This window comes from Octopus bimaculoides, chromosome 1, assembly GCF_046866305.1.
Source record: "Octopus bimaculoides isolate indiv1 chromosome 1, ASM4686630v1, whole genome shotgun sequence".
NCBI classification, from domain to species: domain Eukaryota; kingdom Metazoa; phylum Mollusca; class Cephalopoda; order Octopoda; family Octopodidae; genus Octopus; species Octopus bimaculoides.
In genome coordinates, this window is record NC_142928.1 from 200,314,930 (window position 1) to 200,335,984 (window position 21,055).

Consider the following 21,055-nt stretch of genomic DNA (forward strand, 5'->3'; position numbering starts at 1 on the left):
TAGAAGTAGTTGAAAGCTTCCGTTACCTAGGTGACCAAGTCAGTAGCAGGGGGTGAATGCTCAGAGAGCACAGCTGCTAGAATAAGAATAGCCTGGGCAAAGTTCAGAAAGCTCCTACGTCTGCTGGTGACAAAGGGCGTCTCGCTCAGAGTGAAAGGTAGACTGTATGATGCATGTATGCGAATTACTATACTTCATAGCAGTGAAACATGGGCCGTGAGTGTTGAGGACATGCATAGGCTTGAAAGAAATGAAGCTAGTATGCTCCACTGGATGTGAAATGTCAGTGTGCATACATGACAGAGTGTAAGTATCTTGAGGGAAAAGTTGGAGACAAGAAGAATCAGCAAGAAAAACAACTGCACTGGTATGGTCATGTGTTGCGTATGGATGAGGAGAGCTGTGTGAGGAAGTGTCACTCCTTAACAGTGGAAGGAACCCATGGAGGAGGGAGACCCGGGAAGACATGGGATGAGGTGGTGAAGCACAACCTTTGAACGTTGGGCCTCACAGAGGCAATGACAAGAGACCGAGACCTTTGGAGATATGCTGTGATTGAGAAGACCCGACAAGTAGAGTGAGATCACAGTCGTGGCCAACACTAGTGTCGCATAAGCAGCCCATTTAAAAGTTCCCTTGAACTGTCAGGTGATATGCTGTGCTTGAGAAGATCTGTTGAGTCAAGAATTGAATCAAAATAGAGATCAAAATGGAAATTGTAGTTGTGGCCGATGCTAGTCCCCTAACCCTAACCCCTCGTGCAGGTGGCATGTAAACAACACCATCTGATCGTGGTCGATGCCTGTGCCACCTGACTGGCTCCTGTGCCAGTGGCATGTAAAAAGCACCTACTACACTCTCAGAGTGGTTGGTGATAAGAAAGGCATCCAGCTATAGAAACCTTGCCAAATCAGATAGGAGCTTAGTGCAGCCTCCTGGCTTGCCAGTCCCCAGTCAAACCGTCCAACCCATGCCAGCATGGAAAATGGATGGCAAACGATGATGATGATGATGACTCTGTATACACCATGCCATTTTAGCTCATATATATATATATATATATATATACACACACACACACACACATACCATTTACTTTATGTTTATATGCTGTCATTTGTTTTTTTGCAAACTCACTCACATTTAACAGTGCCTTATATTTTGAGTATGTACACTTCCATTTATTTTGTGAATGTGCACAGCCAGGAGGTTCCCAAGAGGTACTACATAGCTTCTGTTATCTATGTGACCAAAATAGGAGTGGAAGGGGGGGGGGGTGTATAAATGTTACAATAAGAACATACTAGAGAAAGTTCAGAGAGCTCCTACCTCTGTTGAGAACAAAAGGTCTCTCTCTCTCTCAGTGAAAGGCCAAGTGTATGATGTTTTGTGTACAAACAATGCTACATGGTAGTGAAACATGGACCTTGAATTTAGAGCACTAGAAACAAATGAGACAAGTACACTCTGTTGAATATGCAAAATGTCAGTGCATGGCAAAGTACAAACATGTCAAGATACAAAAAACTGGGTTTAAGAGCAATCTGATGTTGAAGACAGCCAATCTTTGATTTCCTACCTCAAATATACTCCATTTTAGCAGATCACTTTACCTAAATCAAGTGAATACACTCTACCAAGACAGAGCAATGTGATCTTTACCTTCTCCTTTCTTTCCCCGCCATCCTATGAAGTCTTACCTTCTTCCTTTATTACTTCACCTACTCACAACCCTTATTCTTTCTCCCCACAACTTATTTCTGCACTCCAAATTAAATTATTCATAGAGTTATATCTTTTATACCACAACTTGCTTACCATCCACATGGTTCCATGTTCAGTTCCACTGCGTAACACCTTGGGCAAGTGTCTTCTGCTATAGTCTCGGGCCAACCAAAGCCTTGTGAGTGGATTTGGTAGATGGAAACCGAAAGAAGCCTGTCGTATATATGTATATGTTTGTGTGTCTGTGTTTGTCCCCCTACCATCGCTTGACTACCAATGCTGGTGTGTTTATGTCCCTGTAACTTAGCAGTTTGGCAAAAAGAGGCCAAAATAAAAAGTACTAGGCTTACAAAGAATAAGTCCGAGGGTCGATTTCTTCAATTAAAGGTGGTGCTCCAGCATGGCCACAGTCAAATGACTGAAACATGTAAAATAATACCAAACAACTACTTTGAAGCCCAACCACAAAATATATAAAAGGGTGCATTTCTTTCTGGTCTTCACAAATCGTCTGCATTCAAGGGGTCACTGTTGTTGCCATGCAGCATCACACTTCTTCCACAAGCATCACACAACCTACCTTTCACTTTGAGGGAAAAGGCTTTCGTTGCTAGCTGAGGCAATCGATTTTTGAATTCCCATCATCATCATCATCGTTGTTTGTCTTCTGTGCTGCTACGAGTTGGATGGCTTGACAGAATTTGCTGAGCTAGAGGATCATGCCTTGGTGGACATGGGTCTTTGCAGCTGGATGCCCCTTGTGGCACCAGCACTGGTGAGGCCCTCAAACAATTTGCAAGACAAGACCATTCATCTGGGTGGAAGTGTACTGTTGAGGGGAGTGGCTTTGGGCCAGGTGACAAGAGGGTTATGTTGGGAGCAGAAACAGGTGTCTTCGTGTAGAGGAGATACACGGGTTACTCCAGCAGGAAAGGGAGAAAGGATGGTAGAGATGAGGTGTCAGGGTATAACATCAAGGTACATTAAGGCAGAGAGACGTGGGGGGGGGGGAAGAATTGGGGAAGAGAACCAAGGCTGGGAGAGGTGGGTAGGCAGGTTCATGAGATTGTGAGAGCGACAGGAGGAGGTAGAGATAAGGATGGAAGTGAAAGTAGTGAATGAAGATGGATGAAAGCATCAGTGAAGGGAAGAAGGTGGAGGAAAGTAGGAATGAGGCATGAAGGAGGTGAGAGAAGAGGGTGGATGGAAAACCACATAACAGTAGAGTGATGAGAAATGGGGAGGTGAAGTGTGTGTGGGAGAGGCACAGTAACAGAAATAGAGATCAGAGGCATATATAGGGGTGGACATAGTGACAAACAGGGTGGTACATCAATGGCACACACACACACACATATGAGAGAATGAGAGAGAGATAGGTAAAATGACCTTTAAATGACAAGGTCATTTTATATTAAAATGCAATTTTACTGTTTATTTCATATTCTAATAATATAATTTTCATTTCCACAATAATTCTAATTAAGTTCTTCTGTTTAATAAACAAAATATTCATTAATCTGACCTTATTAAATATCATTTAATTCAACAGAACATTAAAATGAAAAAAAGACAATAAAACTCTCTGTCCTGAATCTAAGTGGCACTGGTGCTCTTTGCAGTTAAAGAATAACAGTAAAACTGCACTTGTAATGGCTTTTATAGTTTCAAAGTCTAAACTGTAACTTTTGCTTAGAACTTCTGGCATTATACTTCTAAGAAAATATTTTCCCCATCATATTCCAAAATGAACTGGTTAGTTTTGAAATATTTTGTTAAAGAACTAAAGCAACAGCAAATCCCATGGAGCAGAGTTCAAGTGAGATAGATTCCTCAGACATATTCTAGAGTAAATAGATGGAGATTTTTGAAAACCTGTTAGTTCTTTTGTCTCAGTCACTAAATTGTGGCCATGCTGGGCGCCTTGCAGAATTTTAGTTGAATCAACTCCAGTATTTATTTTCTTTTTAAGCCAGGTACTTGTTTTATTGGTCGCTTTTGCCAAGCCACTAAGTTATGGGGACATAAACACACCTACACTGGTTGTCAAGTAGTAGTTGGGGACAGACATAGTTTCTGTCTACCAAATCCACTCTCAAGGCTTTGGTCGGCCTGAGGCTATAGTAGATGACACTTGCTCAAGGTGCCATGCAGTGGAACTGAACCTGGAATATGTCTGCATGAAAAAAAACTGTTTCAGATGAAGTCCTTTGTAATATTGTTCTGCCCTGAGTTGCTTGCACTTCCGTATGCCTCTCACGGTCAAAAATAAACCAGTGATTGGCCATCTATTGGGAACTTGCACTAACACTTGTTCATAAACTGTGAAATAAAATACACAATCACACTTGCTCTTATTAATCTTAATTAGACATATAAACTATTAGAACAAAGAATTTTAACTCTACCTGCTTAGAACTAATTCACCAGTTGAACTGTTTCTAGAGCCCAGTTTATTAAACTGTATGGCCTCCACCAATGACAGACAGAATGGAAATGGTATTTTATTTTACAGTTTATGAACAAGTGTTAGTGCAAGTTCCCAATAGATGGCCAATCACTGGTTTAGTTTTGACCGGGAGAGGCATATGGAAGTGCAAGCAACTCAGAGCAGAACAATATTACAAAGGACTTAATCTGAAACAGTTTTTTTCTTCTTTTTTGTTTTTCTTGCAGACATATCTATTGCTCATCAGTGAAAAATATGCCATGTTTCCATAGTTACCACCTTCTCAATTTTATTCAGAAGGGCAGCACAATGATGTCAAATTTGGAAACAAGTTCTATAATTGTGTGGGTACAAAATTTATGCTTAGTGTGAAACCTTAATGAATATTTTAAGAAATATCAGTTAATTATTGTCAAAGGAAATTTAAATATCTTCTTTTTATTTCATTAGTTTGATCGTGTCTTATGGCAATTATTTCACTGACATTTTAATGAGTTTATTTTTATGTAATGTTATGGCAACAAGCTAGAAGACTCATTAGCATGTCTGTACATTCTGAGTTCAAACTCTGTCAAGGTTCACTTTACCTTTCCTCCTTTCGGGGGTCAGTAACTCTGAGGTTGATGTAATCAACTTACCTGTTGCCCTCAATTTTCTGGCCTTGTGTCAAAATTTGAAACCATCATCTTTACTTAATGTAGAATGTTGTAAGACAAGAGAGGTGCAGGATATACCAAATAATCGGCATGATTTTAATGAGATGAATGAAAATGGATAATTGAAAGACTCTTTAGAACATTAGATAAAATGTCTTAAGTAGTTTGTTCTTGTCCTCTGAGTTCAAATTTTGCTGAAATCAGCGTTACTTTGTTTTGGGTCACTAAAATATATAGACCAAGGGTGTCGCTGAATTTTTTTCTGAGAACATATTTTTTTTTCGTGATTAGATGATTCGGCATCTATTTCTAGCATATAGGAGTCTACTTTTGCTGGTCATTCCTCTTATTTTTGTATGTAATATAATGACCCAGGATAATAGAGAGGTAGAGTTGTTGAATGAAATCTTTCCAATATCTGTTCTGACCTTTTGTGCTTTGAGCTCAAATTCCATTCCAGATTCTAGTGGGAGATGGGTCCTCAAAGGATGTACCTGTGTTAATCATTTAATATTGAACAGACTTGACTGGAGCAATATTATGGTAGCATCAATGAGTGAACCTGCACAAAGCAAGATAAATGCTAGGACAGGCCAAAATTCTAGTCAAACCAGGGTGAGTTATAGATTAAAAAAAGAAAACAAAAGACTGTTAGGGGGTTTAAAAGAGAGAAAGAAGAAAACTGAAGGTTTTTAATAAGTCATACAAATTGTATCCAATTCTTCCTTCATTTAAATTTGCAGTCATAACAAATAAGACCGATTATGAATTTCAACAAATATTGCTTTTATTGTATAAGAACAGGATACAAAATGTGGATCGTAATCAACATCCAAAATAAAAGAAAGCACTTAAACTAAAAGTTCAATGATTATAATTAATTTTAAACAAAAATCCTTAATAAACTGGCCAACTTTTATTTTCAATGGTTTATATTCTAAATGAGAATAACCATAAAAAAAGTGGGTAAGTTTATAAATTTGTATTGATTTTTAGATCTTATAGCAAACTTTAATAAAAAAAAAAATAAAATAAAAAAAACCAAGTTAAAACAGTAATTTAATACAAAATAAGGTTTCAAAAATAAGAGATTCCATATTAAAAGTGAACATAAAACCAAAAGAATATTATGTACCTTATATTTCAACAATATGTCTTGGGCTTTGCTCAGTTGTAGTTTTGTATAAATGTATTGCATACACATGCACACATTCTCATAGGCATACACACATGCACGCGCACACATGCTTATACATACACCCACACACACAAGGTGAGTCATGATGTAACATTGAAGAAGTTAAGTTACAAATTCTGTCCATTCCTATTAATTAAACACTTAATTTCTGGTGAAGTTTCTCTGCTGCAGTAATTAGCTGCCAAGTTGGTCTGGCCATGTCCAAGGAAGGCTAGGGGCTCTTAGTGAGAAGGAAAAGAGTATTATTTCAAAAAGGCATATACCTTTCACATATATATGTATACATATTGCCAGAAATATATCTGCATGTACGTACACACATATATACATTTCCATGTGTATGTATGTATACATTCATACATACCCACACAAACATGTATATAATCATATATATAAAGATGATGGCTACTTCCTTGTTCTTGAACATAAGTATCGTTTGGCATCAAGCGATAGCTATGTATGGTGCTTTTTAAAGTGAGGAGAAGGCTTATACACAATTAATCCCACTCTCTGAACAACGGTGACAGACAGCCACAAAGGAAGAACTAATGAACATCATCATTGTATATATATATATATATATGTATCTACATATAAATACAGACATATATATATATAGACACATATGGTCCAAAAACGTACAAAAAATACAGACAGGTGAAAACACGCACACACATCTCGAGTGCACAGTTAGATGCAAGACTACTACTGTAATATGAGTTTGAGCTCCATGTGGATTATCATTATCTGGTCATCTTCCAGTATCGAGATTAGTCTACCACTGTGCTTAGTAGTATTACTAGTTAATGTATACAGAGGGTATATATATATATACACACACACATATATATATATATATAATGTGGGAGAACTTAGATAAACACAAGTGTCAGCTTATTGAGTTCCTACATCAGTTTGCACATTGCAGTGAACTGAAACTGAGCCTTGGCTGTTTGATGAGCATTAGGATTATCAGAAGATCACTTTATTGCATTCCACTAACGATCCATTGCAATTAGCCACCCAAATGCATTTTGCAAATACACTCGGAACTTTTAATATTGAGTTCCAAATAACTGCAATGTATTGAAATGTACATAGGAACTATCGACACATACACACACACACAATATATACATATATAAATATACACATATATGTATACATTTAGGAATAACAACAGAACTTTTACTGAGTTGTGGGGGTGGGGGTTGAGACTCAATATGAAATGTATAGTCAAATTTCTTATTAAATTAGTTTTGACTGAGACTTGAGGTTTTACCACCATTAGGTGAAATTTGAAGTCTCACTCAAAAGTAATTGTATAACACACACATCCACACATGCGTGCATATGTGTGAGTTTATCCCCATATATATAAACCTCCATTTGTATACATACACAAATATATACATATATATATAAATGTGTGTATATATATATATAGGAGGAATAAAACAGTTTTCATAGTGTACAGAATAGTATATTGGTAATAAGGTTAGTTAGAAGAAATTTCTTCTGACAAACCACATTATTTTATATACATATGCACACTAACTGAAGGGATAAAAACTAATCACAAATCCAGAAGCTTAGATACTCACCGAAACTGTATCAAAGTAGCTGGGTTGATGATAATTGGTATCCTAACCATTAATTGGTTAATTGGATACATTTTCTTGGTTAATGGCAGTGCTAAAATGGACGTTATTGTAAGAGAAAGATGTTTGTAACACCTTACTTCATAGACATATATATATCACCAGAGCTTCATAATAAAGAATATTGAAAAAAAAAAATAGAAACAAAATTGGTAAATTAGCAGAGATGATGTTATGGAAAAGGGTTTGAATTCTTTGATTTTGAAGCTTGTAACAATATAAACTTTGGTAGCTAGATAACAAGAGATATTTGAAACCTATAACATTTTCATGTTTTCCATCATTTCATTTATTATTCTACCCAACAACCTTGGCAGGTAGAGTAAATTTAAAACAAAAAAGAAAAAAAGATACTTAAATCAAAAAGAAAAGCAATTTTTTTTTTGTTCATTTGTATTGACAATTATTATAAACATTAGTAAACAACAATTGGGTGAATATTTTAATGAAAGGCCGGAGTTATTAGCTCCGCAGCTTTCACAACCACCTCAACAGTCAGCATTACCCACCCTTTTTTCTTATGGTGTCAGCTGCCTTGGTTAATTCAAGTCAGCTGCCTTGGTTAATTCAAGTCAGCTTTCCAACAAAGTTAAACCCCAGATGAAAAATGGCTTTTTCCCCTTCTCTAAAATCTGGCGTCAACAACTGTTTGTCCAGGACATTTAAAAAAAAAGAAAAAAAAAAGGTATTTTAAACTGACAGAGAAGTAATTTATTAAGAAACACAGGTTTCCGGATGTAGATTTTTCACCAAAATCAAAGGTGTAAAAGGTTAAAAATCCAAACACACACACACTATCGCTCAGCCATATACTCCAAAGGGATGGCATAAATTTAGAATGCAAGAATCAATAATTTGATCTGCTTTACATGGGGTTAGAGTCTCCAGTGGTTTCAACAAGACCTTGAAACATTTACTGAGGTTTATTTAAAAAAAAAAAAAAAAAAAAAAAAAAAAAAAACCCAAGTATTTGACTCTTTTCATGAAGCTTCATTTTAAGATTATATAAATATATAATGAAAGTGTTGGCCAGCTTTTCGAATCAGTGAGTCAATGTAATATGTTTATTAAAGTGCAGGAGGACTTAATATAATGTTAGAAGAGTTGAGGAGGAAAAAAAAAAAATACCTTTTATAGATTAAGATAATTGTTTAACTGAAATATTGTAATTTTAATAATTGTAGATTTATAAGAACTTAATTTGTTTAGAATAATCTATAAATTGGATTACAGAGGATTATAGAGAAATATCTAAGTAAATGAGAAGGTGAGTGAGGGATGGAGGAATTCAAGGAAGACATCAATCCTTCCTGATAGAATTGGGTAAAGACTGATCAATGTAAGAAATTCAGGTGAACAGAAATGGTCAAAATGTTTTATGCTTTATTTTTGTTCTTTAAAACAAAGTTGCCATGTTTTATTTCACAAATTTGCCACTGGGAGACGCATGGCACAGAAAGGAGTTGTTGTTGTTGTCATCCGAAAGATATCTACAAAATAATATCATTGGGTGTATAATTTTTATCAGCATTTGGCAATATAAATGAAAATGTGGCTTATAAACAAACAAAAAAAAAAAACGAAAATGCAAAATAAATAGAAACTGTTTTCATAGTGAATAACCAGCATTAAAAGCTGTACAACTTTGTGTATGTGTCTCTACGCTCATATACATACATATATATACACACCCAAACACATACTTATGCATTTGTGTGTGAATATATACATATACACACAGTCACATCAGAATTGAATACAGGTGTGTTGAAAGCATATTTTAGTTGGACATATTCAGATAATCCAAAAAGCAAAAGATGGCAGTAAAGGAGTTAAGAGATAAGATGTATGGGAGGCAATAAGGGTTAAAAGATGAAAAACTATGGAAGGCGATAAAAGTTAAAGGATACAATCTATGGGAGGCAATAAGAGTTAAAAGATAATAAAAACTATAGGAGGCAGCAAAAAGAATAAGGTTAGATGCACAGGTATATGATATTTTGTTCATTCTCTTCAAGCATTAATCACATCAATTTGTTTCAGTGTAAAGAAGATTATACATAGGTACAAACAATTGTGGCATTTAGATCACATTCACACAGCTAAGGATGTGTGTGTGTGTGTGTGTGTGTGTGTGTGTGTGTGTGTGTGTGTGTGTGTGTGTGTGTGTGTGTGTGTGTGTGTGTGTGTGTGTCTCTCTCTCTCTCTCTCTCTCTCTCTCTCTCTCTCTCTCTCTCTCTCTCTCTCTCTCTCTCTCTCTCTCTCTCTCTCTCTCTCTCTCTCTCTCTCTCTCTCTCTCTCTCTCTCTGGGGCAGCAAGTAGAAGATAATTGAGTTAAACTCATGGTGTATAAAATCAATGATTTAATTTCGGTTTCTGGCTGCAAATAATTGCACACACACACACACACACACACAGGCTGCTGCTATTCACTTTTCAAAGGGATATACTTCTTAATTTCCCTTAACCCTTAAAATATTTACCAATAGAAGGCAAACTAAAAAAAAAAAGCAGAGAATCCTTTCCTGAAAATAGTGAAACTGCAATATTTCTAAGCAAAGAAGGAACAAGTCAAACTGACAGTGCCAGAGTCAATATTTACCAAAAATAAATCTGGAATTATTTCCAAGTCTGGAGTTCAATGATTGGCTTATCCTTCAAGGATTCCTATAAGCATCAAAATGATTGAAAAGGAAGGGTTTAGGATGTCAAGTTTAACCATTTATTTGAAAAGACAGTTTCATGGATGATTGCTCTGGCAAGACTTGAAGTGAAGGCTGTTTCATGAGGAATATCTTCACAATAGAAGAGATTACCTTTCAGTCTTCAAGAAATATCACCATTTTAATACAAATGTCTTGAAATGGAGATCTACAGATGGACCTGAAAATGGTTTCTCCAATTCATGGACACTGGTAATCTATCTATCTATATATCATTTGCATATATATATATATATATATATATATATATATATAGTCATCCTCATTTTACGTCTGCTTTCCATGTTGATATGGATTATATGCACACCACACAGTTGCTTTCACACTTTTTTTTTCCAAGTGTACTTAAAAATGAAAATTGATCTGTAGAAGTCCCAGTAAGGGAATATTTCTATGGATCTCAGAAACACTGAAAGGGAGAAAAAATATCCATTTGTTTTCACAGATCATATTTGAGAAACTGAGTAGTAGTAGGGGTGGGGGTACATGCTGTACAATATCAGTTTTTAAAACAAAAGTAGGTTAGATTTAGAGAAAGTAAAAGAACTGCAATCAAAGTTTAAGGAATTTGTGCTGAGAAAGACGACGACCATTTTCAAATGGAATAATAGTTTTAGTATCACAACGGAAAGTATCAGAAAGACAATACTTTTATCATTTTAAGAAGGAATTTTTAGAGTAAGATTGACTGGAGAAATCACGAGAGGGAGCAAAGAGTGATTTATGGAACAAACATCAAATTCATGAAAAAAATGTTATAGTTTTGGGGAGAGATTGAGAGAGGGATGGATAGATAGCTGGATGGAGAAATAGGTGTATGGATAAAGGTGTAATCACAAAGGTATATATATATATATATATATGGATAGATAGATACAAAAACAGACATAGATAGATAGGTAGGCTGAGAGATAGAAAACTAGAGGGAGGGACGGGGTGAGGCTAGGAAATGATTACTTTTTTTTTTCTAGAATCATCCAGAATAATCTCTATTGGAACCATCAGCGGGTTTGCAGAAGTATTGTAGGATGAATTGCTCTGATGATAGTATTGAGGAGAATCCAAAAGTAAATGTCTAGCCACACAATCACTACTTCCACTGCCAACACTAATTAAATGAGATTCACTAATTATATGCTTTAACATCAACAAAACTAAATTTTGTTTCATTTTTTTAAACGTTCAGCAGCAAATATATTTGAGATTCAATGTCAATTCTGCACAAGTTGTTGTTGTTCAAAAGAAGCCATTTTTCATAAGCAGGGCCAAGTGTATTGTAATACACTCTCTTATTGATAGTTTGTAATTAATGTGGATTATTGATGAACATTTACCAATAACAATGTTATAGATTGCTTTGGGGCCCCCAAACTATATTAGGTGAGCAATTGAAGAGTAGAGTCAGTTGGATGTTAAATGAAATGAAATATAAGATTTCAAACATCAACAAATTTGATAGCTTAATATTTCCAAGATTTCTTTTAATTAAATGCTTTAATTAAGTGATCTAAAGTGCAGAATACTGTAGAGTTTTAGCTATAAATATACTGTGAAGAATATAGGATTTGGAAGAAAGAAATAAAGAAGCAGGGAAGCCAAAGAAGAGACTTTTTGTTAAGAAAATCACTAATTAAGATGGGGGTCAAATTAAATAGGGTATATTGTTTTAATTATACATTGATCTAGCAGAAACACACCGCTGTTTGTTTTGGTCAAAAATAAATGGAAAATGAAAAAAAAACAAAAACAAAAAAAACCGCTTAATGTCTAAATAGGTGTTTTTAAGTGTCTTAGCCACCTATTTAATTACTATGAGTAAACTGTTTCAAAGGGGTGGATTTCAGTTCAAAGAGGTCTGTTAACAAAACACTTCAGTCATGTAAACATCTTTTTCTTCTTTTTTCTTAAAAAAAAAATAAAAAAAATCAATACAACAAAACTAAATAAACAAATAAAAGACAATAAAACAGTTTAAGTTGTTAATCATAAAGCAATGCAAATTCCTCTCAACAATCTGGAGACTGGAGAGATTTGTTTGAACCAATGACAGGCGCGAGAGTTTTACGGTTTCTTTAATGCTTTTTTTTTGTTTTGTTCCTTTATAAAAAGCTTCACTTTTTCACGTTTCCATTTTATCATTATTATCATTATTATTATTATTATTTAATTCTGACCAATCAAGATTGTAGATATTAGTAACAAAATAAGAAGATATTTCTGTGATTGAGGTAAACAATTGGCAACAAGATGCTACAGTTAATATACAAAGATGTTTACTATAAAAGGTTGAGTAAAAGTACCACAAATGAATGAATTAGTTGAAGCAAAGTCATAGTGCATCGCAACTGCGGTGGCCAACACCATAAGTAGTAGTAGTAGTTGTAGTATTTGAAGTAGTAGTAGTAGTAGTAGTAGTCAAAGTAGTAGAAATAGTCCATGAACAATAACACAGTAACACTTAGTCGCAGTGAGGGGCTGTGAAATCTGAGCGAATCTCAGGACTTTTGCCTCTGTATGTGACCTATAGGCAGCTGTAATTGAAGGGGATCCCTTAATCGAAGAAGATCGTATTCCACCTGAGAAATAGCATCTCGTAAGTGGTTATACTTGTGCACGTCCAGGCGTTTTTTCTCGGCATTTTTGTAGAAACTCAGCAGATACTGTCGGTCTTTGACTTCAAGGAAATTATATTCCTGGAAAAGAGAAAATAAAAATCTCATTAGACAAATGGATTTAGATACAGAAAGTGTAATTGAAGATATAGAAACCAGCTTCATTGCAAGACTGGTCTCTTATATATTGGCAGTTGGATGTTGGCCAGAATGCATGGCTACATGTTGAAGTGACATGTCAGGAGCTAGCAGACATTGTGCTATGTTCCTGTTGGCTAAGAATCAGACTGGTCAACAAATCTTACAAACACTAAAATCAGCTTTGTTCTTTCGTCAGTTATTCTTGACACACTTTTCTAAAGAGGGAGATGAAAGAATGTTTGTGTGTGTGTGAGAGAGAGAGAGAGAGAGTGTGACTTCTGGTTATTGGTCAAACATATATAGACAGATATAGCAGGTTTGATGTGAGGGAATGTTTCAAGCTACCATTGTGTGTTGGTACCACATAAAAAGCACCTATGTTGGTACCATGTACAAAGCACCTGTGCTGCTTCCACACAAAAAACTCCCATGCTGGGATCACATGAAAAACACCCAGTACACTCAGTAAAGCGGTTGGTGTTTGGAAGGAAATCCAGCCATAGAAACCACCCCAAAATAGACAATTGGAACCATCTGTCTTGTCAGTTCCTGTCAAACTGTCCACCTTATGCCAGCATGCAAAATGAACATTATATGATGGTGATCATACATACACATATATATGTGAATCTAAATAGAAAACTCGGGTATGACACACAGACAAGTCTGTCATATACCAAATATATTCATTCTTATAGCAGTGAATTGAGGGTGTTATTCATGATTAGCAGTGATATACTGCATGGGAAGGACACCAGAATCTGAGAATTAAGATTCTGTGAAATTTGTAATAATGCAGTTTTGAAAGAATTTTAAGGGAATCAAATATTTTCAAGTTGACACTGTTTTTTTGGGTATGTGGACAGAACTCATGAGAATTTTTTTTTTTTTAAGAGTGTCAAAATTTGAAACCAAGGTAGCAAACTGGCACAATCATTAGTACACTGGACCAAATGCTTAGACACATTTTGTCCATCTTTACATTCTGAGTTCAAATTCTACCAAAGTCGTCTTTGCCTTTCTTCTTTTCAGAGTCAATAAAAGCAGGTTGAGAGCATTGCGGTTGATGAAACCAACTAACCCCTTACATTATTTACATTTGACGGATATTTTTCCTCATCTTGTTTGTTGTTAACACAACGTTTCGGTTGATATACCCTCCAGCCTTCGTCAGGTGTCTTGGGGAAATTTCGATGTTACTATTATTATTATATTATTATTACTATTATATTATTATTACTATTATTACTATTATATTATTATTACTATTATTACTATTATATTATTATTACTATTATTAATCAGGTCGCTGCCGTGAATCGAACTCGGAATCTTGGGGTTAGTAGCCCTCGTTCTTAACCACTACACCATATGCCCGTGGGCAATTATGGAGTGAATTTTAGGGCTTATAAATCTATTATTTTTCTATCCTTCCTCAATACCGGTTCCCATATGCTATTCATATCTGCACTCGGTCTGCTTAGGAGGTTGTTGTGTCCTAGCATATGTGCTGCTTCTTTTAGTTTTCGTATTTTCCAGTGTTGTTCCCTGTCTATTATTTTAACTTCATCCCACAGGGGGAGGTGGTCTCCATTTTGCCATACATGATCAGCTATACCCGATTTATCAATATCTCCTCGTGTCACAGCTTTGCGATGTTCTTCTACCCTTATTTTGAGGGGGCGGGATGTTTCGCCTTTGTATAACCTGCCACAGCTGCATGGGATGGAGTACACGCAGTTTTTGGTCAAATTCTCTTCTGTTGGTGCTTTTACCCGAAGGAGATATTTGTGAAGTGTTGTATTGCTCTTGAATACTGCCCTAATGTCATATGGGCCGCATATCTTTTGTATCTTTTCGGAGAGGCCTTTCACATAGGGTAGACAGACTGTAGACAGTTTATTGGTTTCATCCTCTCTTTTCTTCATAATTGGAGTGGATAGTATGTTCTTGGGGTAGTTGTTTCTTAATAGATTGTTACTGAGCTTGATCATTTTTTCGAAGAACATACTATCCACTCCAATTATGAAGAAAAGAGAGGATGAAACCAATAAACTGTCTACAGTCTGTCTACCCTATGTGAAAGGCCTCTCCGAAAAGATACAAAAGATATGTGGTCCATATGACATCAGGACAGTATTCAAGAGTAATACAACACTTCGCAAGTATCTCCTTTGAGCAAAACCACCAATAGAAGAGAATATGACCAAGAACTGTCTGAACTCCATCCCATGCAGCTGTGGCAGGTTATACAAAGGCGAAACATCCCGCCCCCTCAAAATAAGGGTAGAAGAACATCGCAAAGCTGTGACACGAGGAGATATTGATAAATCGGGTATAGCTGATCATGTATGGCAAAATGGAGACCACCTCCCCCTGTGGGATGAAGTTAAAATAATAGACAGGGAACAGCACTGGAAAATACGAAAACTAAAAGCAACAGCACATATGCTAGGACACAACAACCTCCTAAGCAGACCGAGTGCAGATAAGAATAGCATATGGGAACCGGTATTGAGGAAGGATAGAAAAATAATAGATTTATAAGCCCTAAAATTCACTCCATAATTGCCCACGGGCATATGGCGTAGTGGTTAAGAGCGCAGGCTACTAACCCCAAGATTCCAAGTTCGATTCACGGCTGCGACCTGATTAATAATAGTAATAATAATATAATAATATTATCACAGCTGTATGGGGAGAAGGACATGGATAAACAAAAATTAGATTTTTAATGAAAAAATTCAATTTTAAATATAATTAGAACGATTTGATTGAGAAATTTGACAGTGAATGTTGGATGAAGTTTACAGAAGTGTATTTTGGCAGCAGCATCAGCCTACCAGCAATGTTTCAATGATTATATGAAAATATTTCATACAATGTGGCTGTTGTTAATGAAACAAATATGGCTGACTTTCTTTACCAAATACGACAACTTTGTGTTCTTTGTAGGAACTCTGCTGTTAGTGTATATGAACTCTTATCTGAGTAAGAGTTGATATATACTAACACATAAGGCCCTCACAGATATTTATATCATTGTGTGAGTTCATGTGTGTGTGTGTGTATATATATATATATATATATATATATATATATATATATATATATATATACACACACAGAAGATGGACAAACATTAGGCAAGAACTAATACTAGTTTATATATGTGGTATTATATATATTTGATTAATGAGAGAGATGGAAGATATGAAAATGTTTATTAATCACTACAATTGTTTCAACCCATCTAGCATCAATCCCACACGGATGGGATATTTAACAACTGTTTTAGGGGTATCCATCAACATAGATGTGTCTCTTCAGGTGATAATAAGATGTATCTCATTAAAATAATGACTGTTCTACAAGATACCTTCGCGATTTGTGTATAGAAAAGCAGCAAATTAATGGATGCAGCTTCATTTTTATAGAAGATCAATAATAAATAACAGATGCAAGAAGTGACGAATATACAATACAGCAAAAAAAGTATTAAATATAACTTAACAGATATGGATGCCCTCGCTTAGGTTGTATGGTGCATGTACATTCACTCGTAAAAACATCCACAAAGTGAATTAAATAGCTACTTAGTGTTTATAAGAATGGGGAGGCTAGAGTTAAATTTCATTCATCCATACCTTAAGGTAAATTATAATTATTAATTTGGTTAACAGTTACTCAAATTCATTCCTACTGCATTGTGCAAAGTCTATTTATAAGCATGTAAGCATCTAGAGAGAGCTTCAGAAATTCTATTAATGATCTTCTCATTGGTCCACAAAATAGACATAGATATAAATAGTACAGGATGTTTTGGGGGATGGGGGTGAATATTCTCAGAAAATAGCTCTTGTTTAAAATGTATGAATAATTTTTACCTGTTTAGTAACAACAAAATAAGCATACATGGCCATTGTGGTTCCATAGGTAACAAAATAAGTTACAGGTTCCATGATATCCCAAGAATATTCCCACCAAGTGAGCCGAGCAAGAATTCCAAATTGCAATCCCATCATGCCTAGTCCGAGCCACGAGAGCATGTTTGTTCTTCTTTGGGCACGAACTTCAAGATCTTTCTTTACCTGCGCAGAAATAAAATTTTAGAAAAGGGGATAAATATACAACAGAAATCATTATTTGCAATGGATTCAGATGCTATATCATAGTTTTGGCCCAGGTCAAGCCTGACTGAACACATGATCAAAGGCATTTCAACCATAACCTCCCCTAATGTTTTTCGGACAATGTATTATTCAAAACGTTGCATTTTGTTTCAAGATGGAAGCTTGTAATTGGAGATAAATTCAATTGTTGGTTCTGTGAGATCTCTCCTCAGTGGTTTATTACCTTTGTTATTATAATAATAATGGTTTCAAATTTTGCAACAAGGGCAGCTATTTTGGGGGAGGGGCTGGGTCGATTACATTGACCCCAGCATTCAACTGGTACTTAATTTATCGACCCCAAAAGGATGAAAGGCAAAGTCGACCTTGGCAGAATTTGAACTCAGAATGTAGAAATAGACGAAATACTGCTAAGCATTTTGTCAAGCATGCAGATGGTTCTGTCAGCTCACTGCCAAAGTTATAATAATAATAATTCATGTTGATGCCCCAGTGTTGCCACAGTCCAACGGTTGAAGCTTCCATATTATCTTACTGATGTGAATCTAACTGCGAGTTGTGTGAGTGAAATCTAAGTTAGAGGTTGTCTGATAATCTAATTAAAAGCAGCTACAGCTGGTGCACGTTAATCACTTTGTTGATGATCAAATATGATTATTCTGTGTCAGCAAGAAATCTGTATTTACAAATGATAAAGTACAAAACATAAAATATGCAACAACTACTTTGTGTGTTAAACATATCAGAAATAAAAACACAAAAGATCAGTTTAGTATGATGACATTTATGAGCAAAACAGAAAGAAGCAAAAAAAAAAAACAAAAACAATTGGCTAAAATGGTAAGCTAATATGTCTTCGCTTCTCTTTCAGTTATTCTACAGAATTTTGATAATTTGATTGCCAAACTGAAAACAGATTCCAAATGGTATCACATTATTTGCTCTTTCACAGTTGGCAATGAGATTATTTAAAGACATTGTACTATGACAATTTTAAAGACATTTCTTTTAAGTTCTACAGAATGGTTTTGAGATGGAATCCACCTCAAGTGAAAAAAAAAGTACACCAAAGCACAAGTTCTTTGAAATATTGTAGGCTCTCGCATGTGGAGTAAACTGAAAAATCTCCAATGAATTGACATTATCTAACCATTTAGTAGTGAAAACTACGTCTAGAGATGTTTAAAAACTAAAAACAATCAGAGTGAGACAATACTAACAGAATGAGTTTGAACAACAGAGGGAATGGTAGTGAACCAACAAACATAATAAGCTCCAATTCTTCTGAACAGCGCAGACATGCTTTAGGTGTGAATTGGGTACGAAAAGCACTGTTTAAGCAGCCTTTTGTTAACAGATTGTGCAACATGTTACAACATGTCAGAAAGCTTGGATATCCTTTAATGGAGGACTGCAAAGGAATGTCATTGGCTTACAAACCAGTAAACTCAAGGAAAACAAACACAAACACATATGTACACATGCGTGTGTGCATGTATATGTGTGTGTGTGTGTGAGTATGTATATATATATATATATATATATATATAATATAGCCTGAACAGGATAAACTACCCCTATTTTTCAGAGAAAAGTGTAGGTGGCTAGCTGTGGACTTCTGCGATTGAGAATTTAAAATCACTTCTTTAACTTTCTAAGACATCTCAACGCTTCTAAAAGCAAACTTCGTTTGTTTGTTTACATTTGTCGTAATTTGAATTTAACATACGTATGTATATATGTATGTATATATATGTATATAAATGTATACATAAGTGCATACAAATGTACCGTCATCATCATCGTCGTTTAACGTCCACTTTCCATGCTGGCATGGGTTGGACGGTTTGACTGGGGTTTAAGAAGCCAGGAGGCTGCACCAGACTCCAATCTGATCTGGCAATGTTTCTACAGCTGGATGCCCTTACTAATGCCAACCACTCTGAGAGTGTAGTGGGTACTTTTATGTGTCATCAGCATGAGCGCCAGTCAGGCGGTTCTGGCAACAACAATGCTCAAATGGTACTTTTTACGTGCCACCAGCACGGGATCAGTTAGTTGGCACTGGCATCGGCCACAACAATGATTTTACTTGACTCACCAGGTATTCTCAAGCATAGTATATTGCCAATCACTAAATGGGCTGGTTATGCTACCCTGGCATAGGCCACGGTTATGGTCTCACTTGGCTTGCCACGTCTTCTCAAGCATGGCATATCTCCAAAGGTCTCGGTCACTTGTCATTGCCTCTGTGAGGTCCAAAGTTCGAAGGTTGTGCTTCACCAGCCCATCCTGGGTCTACCTGTTCCACAGCTTCCCTCTACTGCTAGGATGTGACACTTCTTCACACAGCTGTCCTCATCCATATGCAACACATGCCCTTACCAGCGCAGTCATCTCTCTTGCACACCACATTTGATGCTTCTTAAGTCCAACTTTTCTCTCAGGGTGCTTACACTCTTTCGTACATGCACACTGACATTACACATCCATCAGAGCATACTAGCTTCATTCCTTGCAAGCTTACACATGTCCTCAGCAGTCACGTTGCATGTTTCACTGCCATGTAGCATGGCTGTTCGCACACATGCATCATACAGTCTACATTTTACTCTGAGCGAGATGTAAATATATATATATATATATATATATATATATAATAATAAAGAATAAATGGAGTAAAACGCATATAATAAATAAGTTCCTTTAATTCCGACACATGTTTCGAAAATTACATGCACTCTATTCCAAAAGAATAAAAGATGTTATTATACATGTAATTTTCTCTTCAGGGAACCATTCGTTAAATGCAAGACTTGTACCAAATGTTTCTTCATCTAACAGTCTTTTTAAACTTAGCTATACAGTGATCTTCCAAATATGTAATTTTGACATTCGGTACAAGTCTTGCATTTAAAGAATGGTTCCCGGAAGAGAAAATTACATGTATAATAACATCTTTTATTCCTTTGGAATAGAGGGCATGTAATTTTCGAAACATGTGTCGGAATTAAAGGAATTTATTTATTATATGCATTTTACTCCATTTATTCTTTATTATATCAACTCAAAATACATCACTTTAACATGGAATTTCTACCTCTCAACCAGGTATAATATCCCAGCTTCTTTGTGAATTTTGCTACCCTGGTAACTATTAACATATTTACCTTATCAAAGTTTTCCAACTAAGATAATATAAATACATACATACATACATACATACATATATAAATAATATATATATACATATATATATACACACACATAGATATATAAATCTTTAGTTAAATATATTCAATGAGGATATTGTATACTGAATTTACAGTGAGTGCTCTTTTGTATCAAAGTATTAATACTATTAAAGTATTTATACATTTAATATGAGCGATTATATATATTATACAATATATTGTTATTAATATCAGGAAATCAATATTAGAAAATTCTTCAGAAAGATATATACGTGTGTAGAATAAGTGTGGTTGATGCCAGTACCACCCAACTGGCCCTTGTGCCAGTGGCACATAAAAGCACCCACTACACTCTCTGAGTGGTTGGCATTAGGAAGGGCATCCAGCTGTAGAAACCTTGTCAGATCACAGTGGAGCCTGGTACAGCCTTCTGGATTGCCAATCCTCAGTCAAACCGTCCAACCCATGCCAGCATGGAAAGCTGACGTTAAACAATGATGATGATGATAGAGAGAGGGAGAAGAGCAGTTAAAAGACTTATCTTCCATGTGTGTTGAATGATT

General features: G+C 35.6%; 1 protein-coding gene across 4 annotated transcripts in view; it reads right to left on the minus strand.

The window, feature by feature from the left end:
• Positions 1–5,592: 5,592 nt before the first annotated feature.
• Positions 5,593–21,055, minus strand: part of LOC106867904 (calcium uniporter protein, mitochondrial) — a 189,448-nt gene continuing 173,985 nt past the window's right edge. For all 4 annotated transcript variants that reach the window (XM_052973982.2, XM_052973977.2, XM_052973989.2 and 1 more), the window contains 2 exons: positions 17,053–17,256; positions 5,593–13,105 (listed from right to left, as the gene is read on the minus strand). In XM_052973982.2, the coding sequence (XP_052829942.1) occupies positions 12,908–13,105; positions 17,053–17,256 (402 nt within the window). In that variant the 3' untranslated portion in view covers positions 5,593–12,907. The remainder of the gene's footprint in view (positions 13,106–17,052; positions 17,257–21,055) is intronic.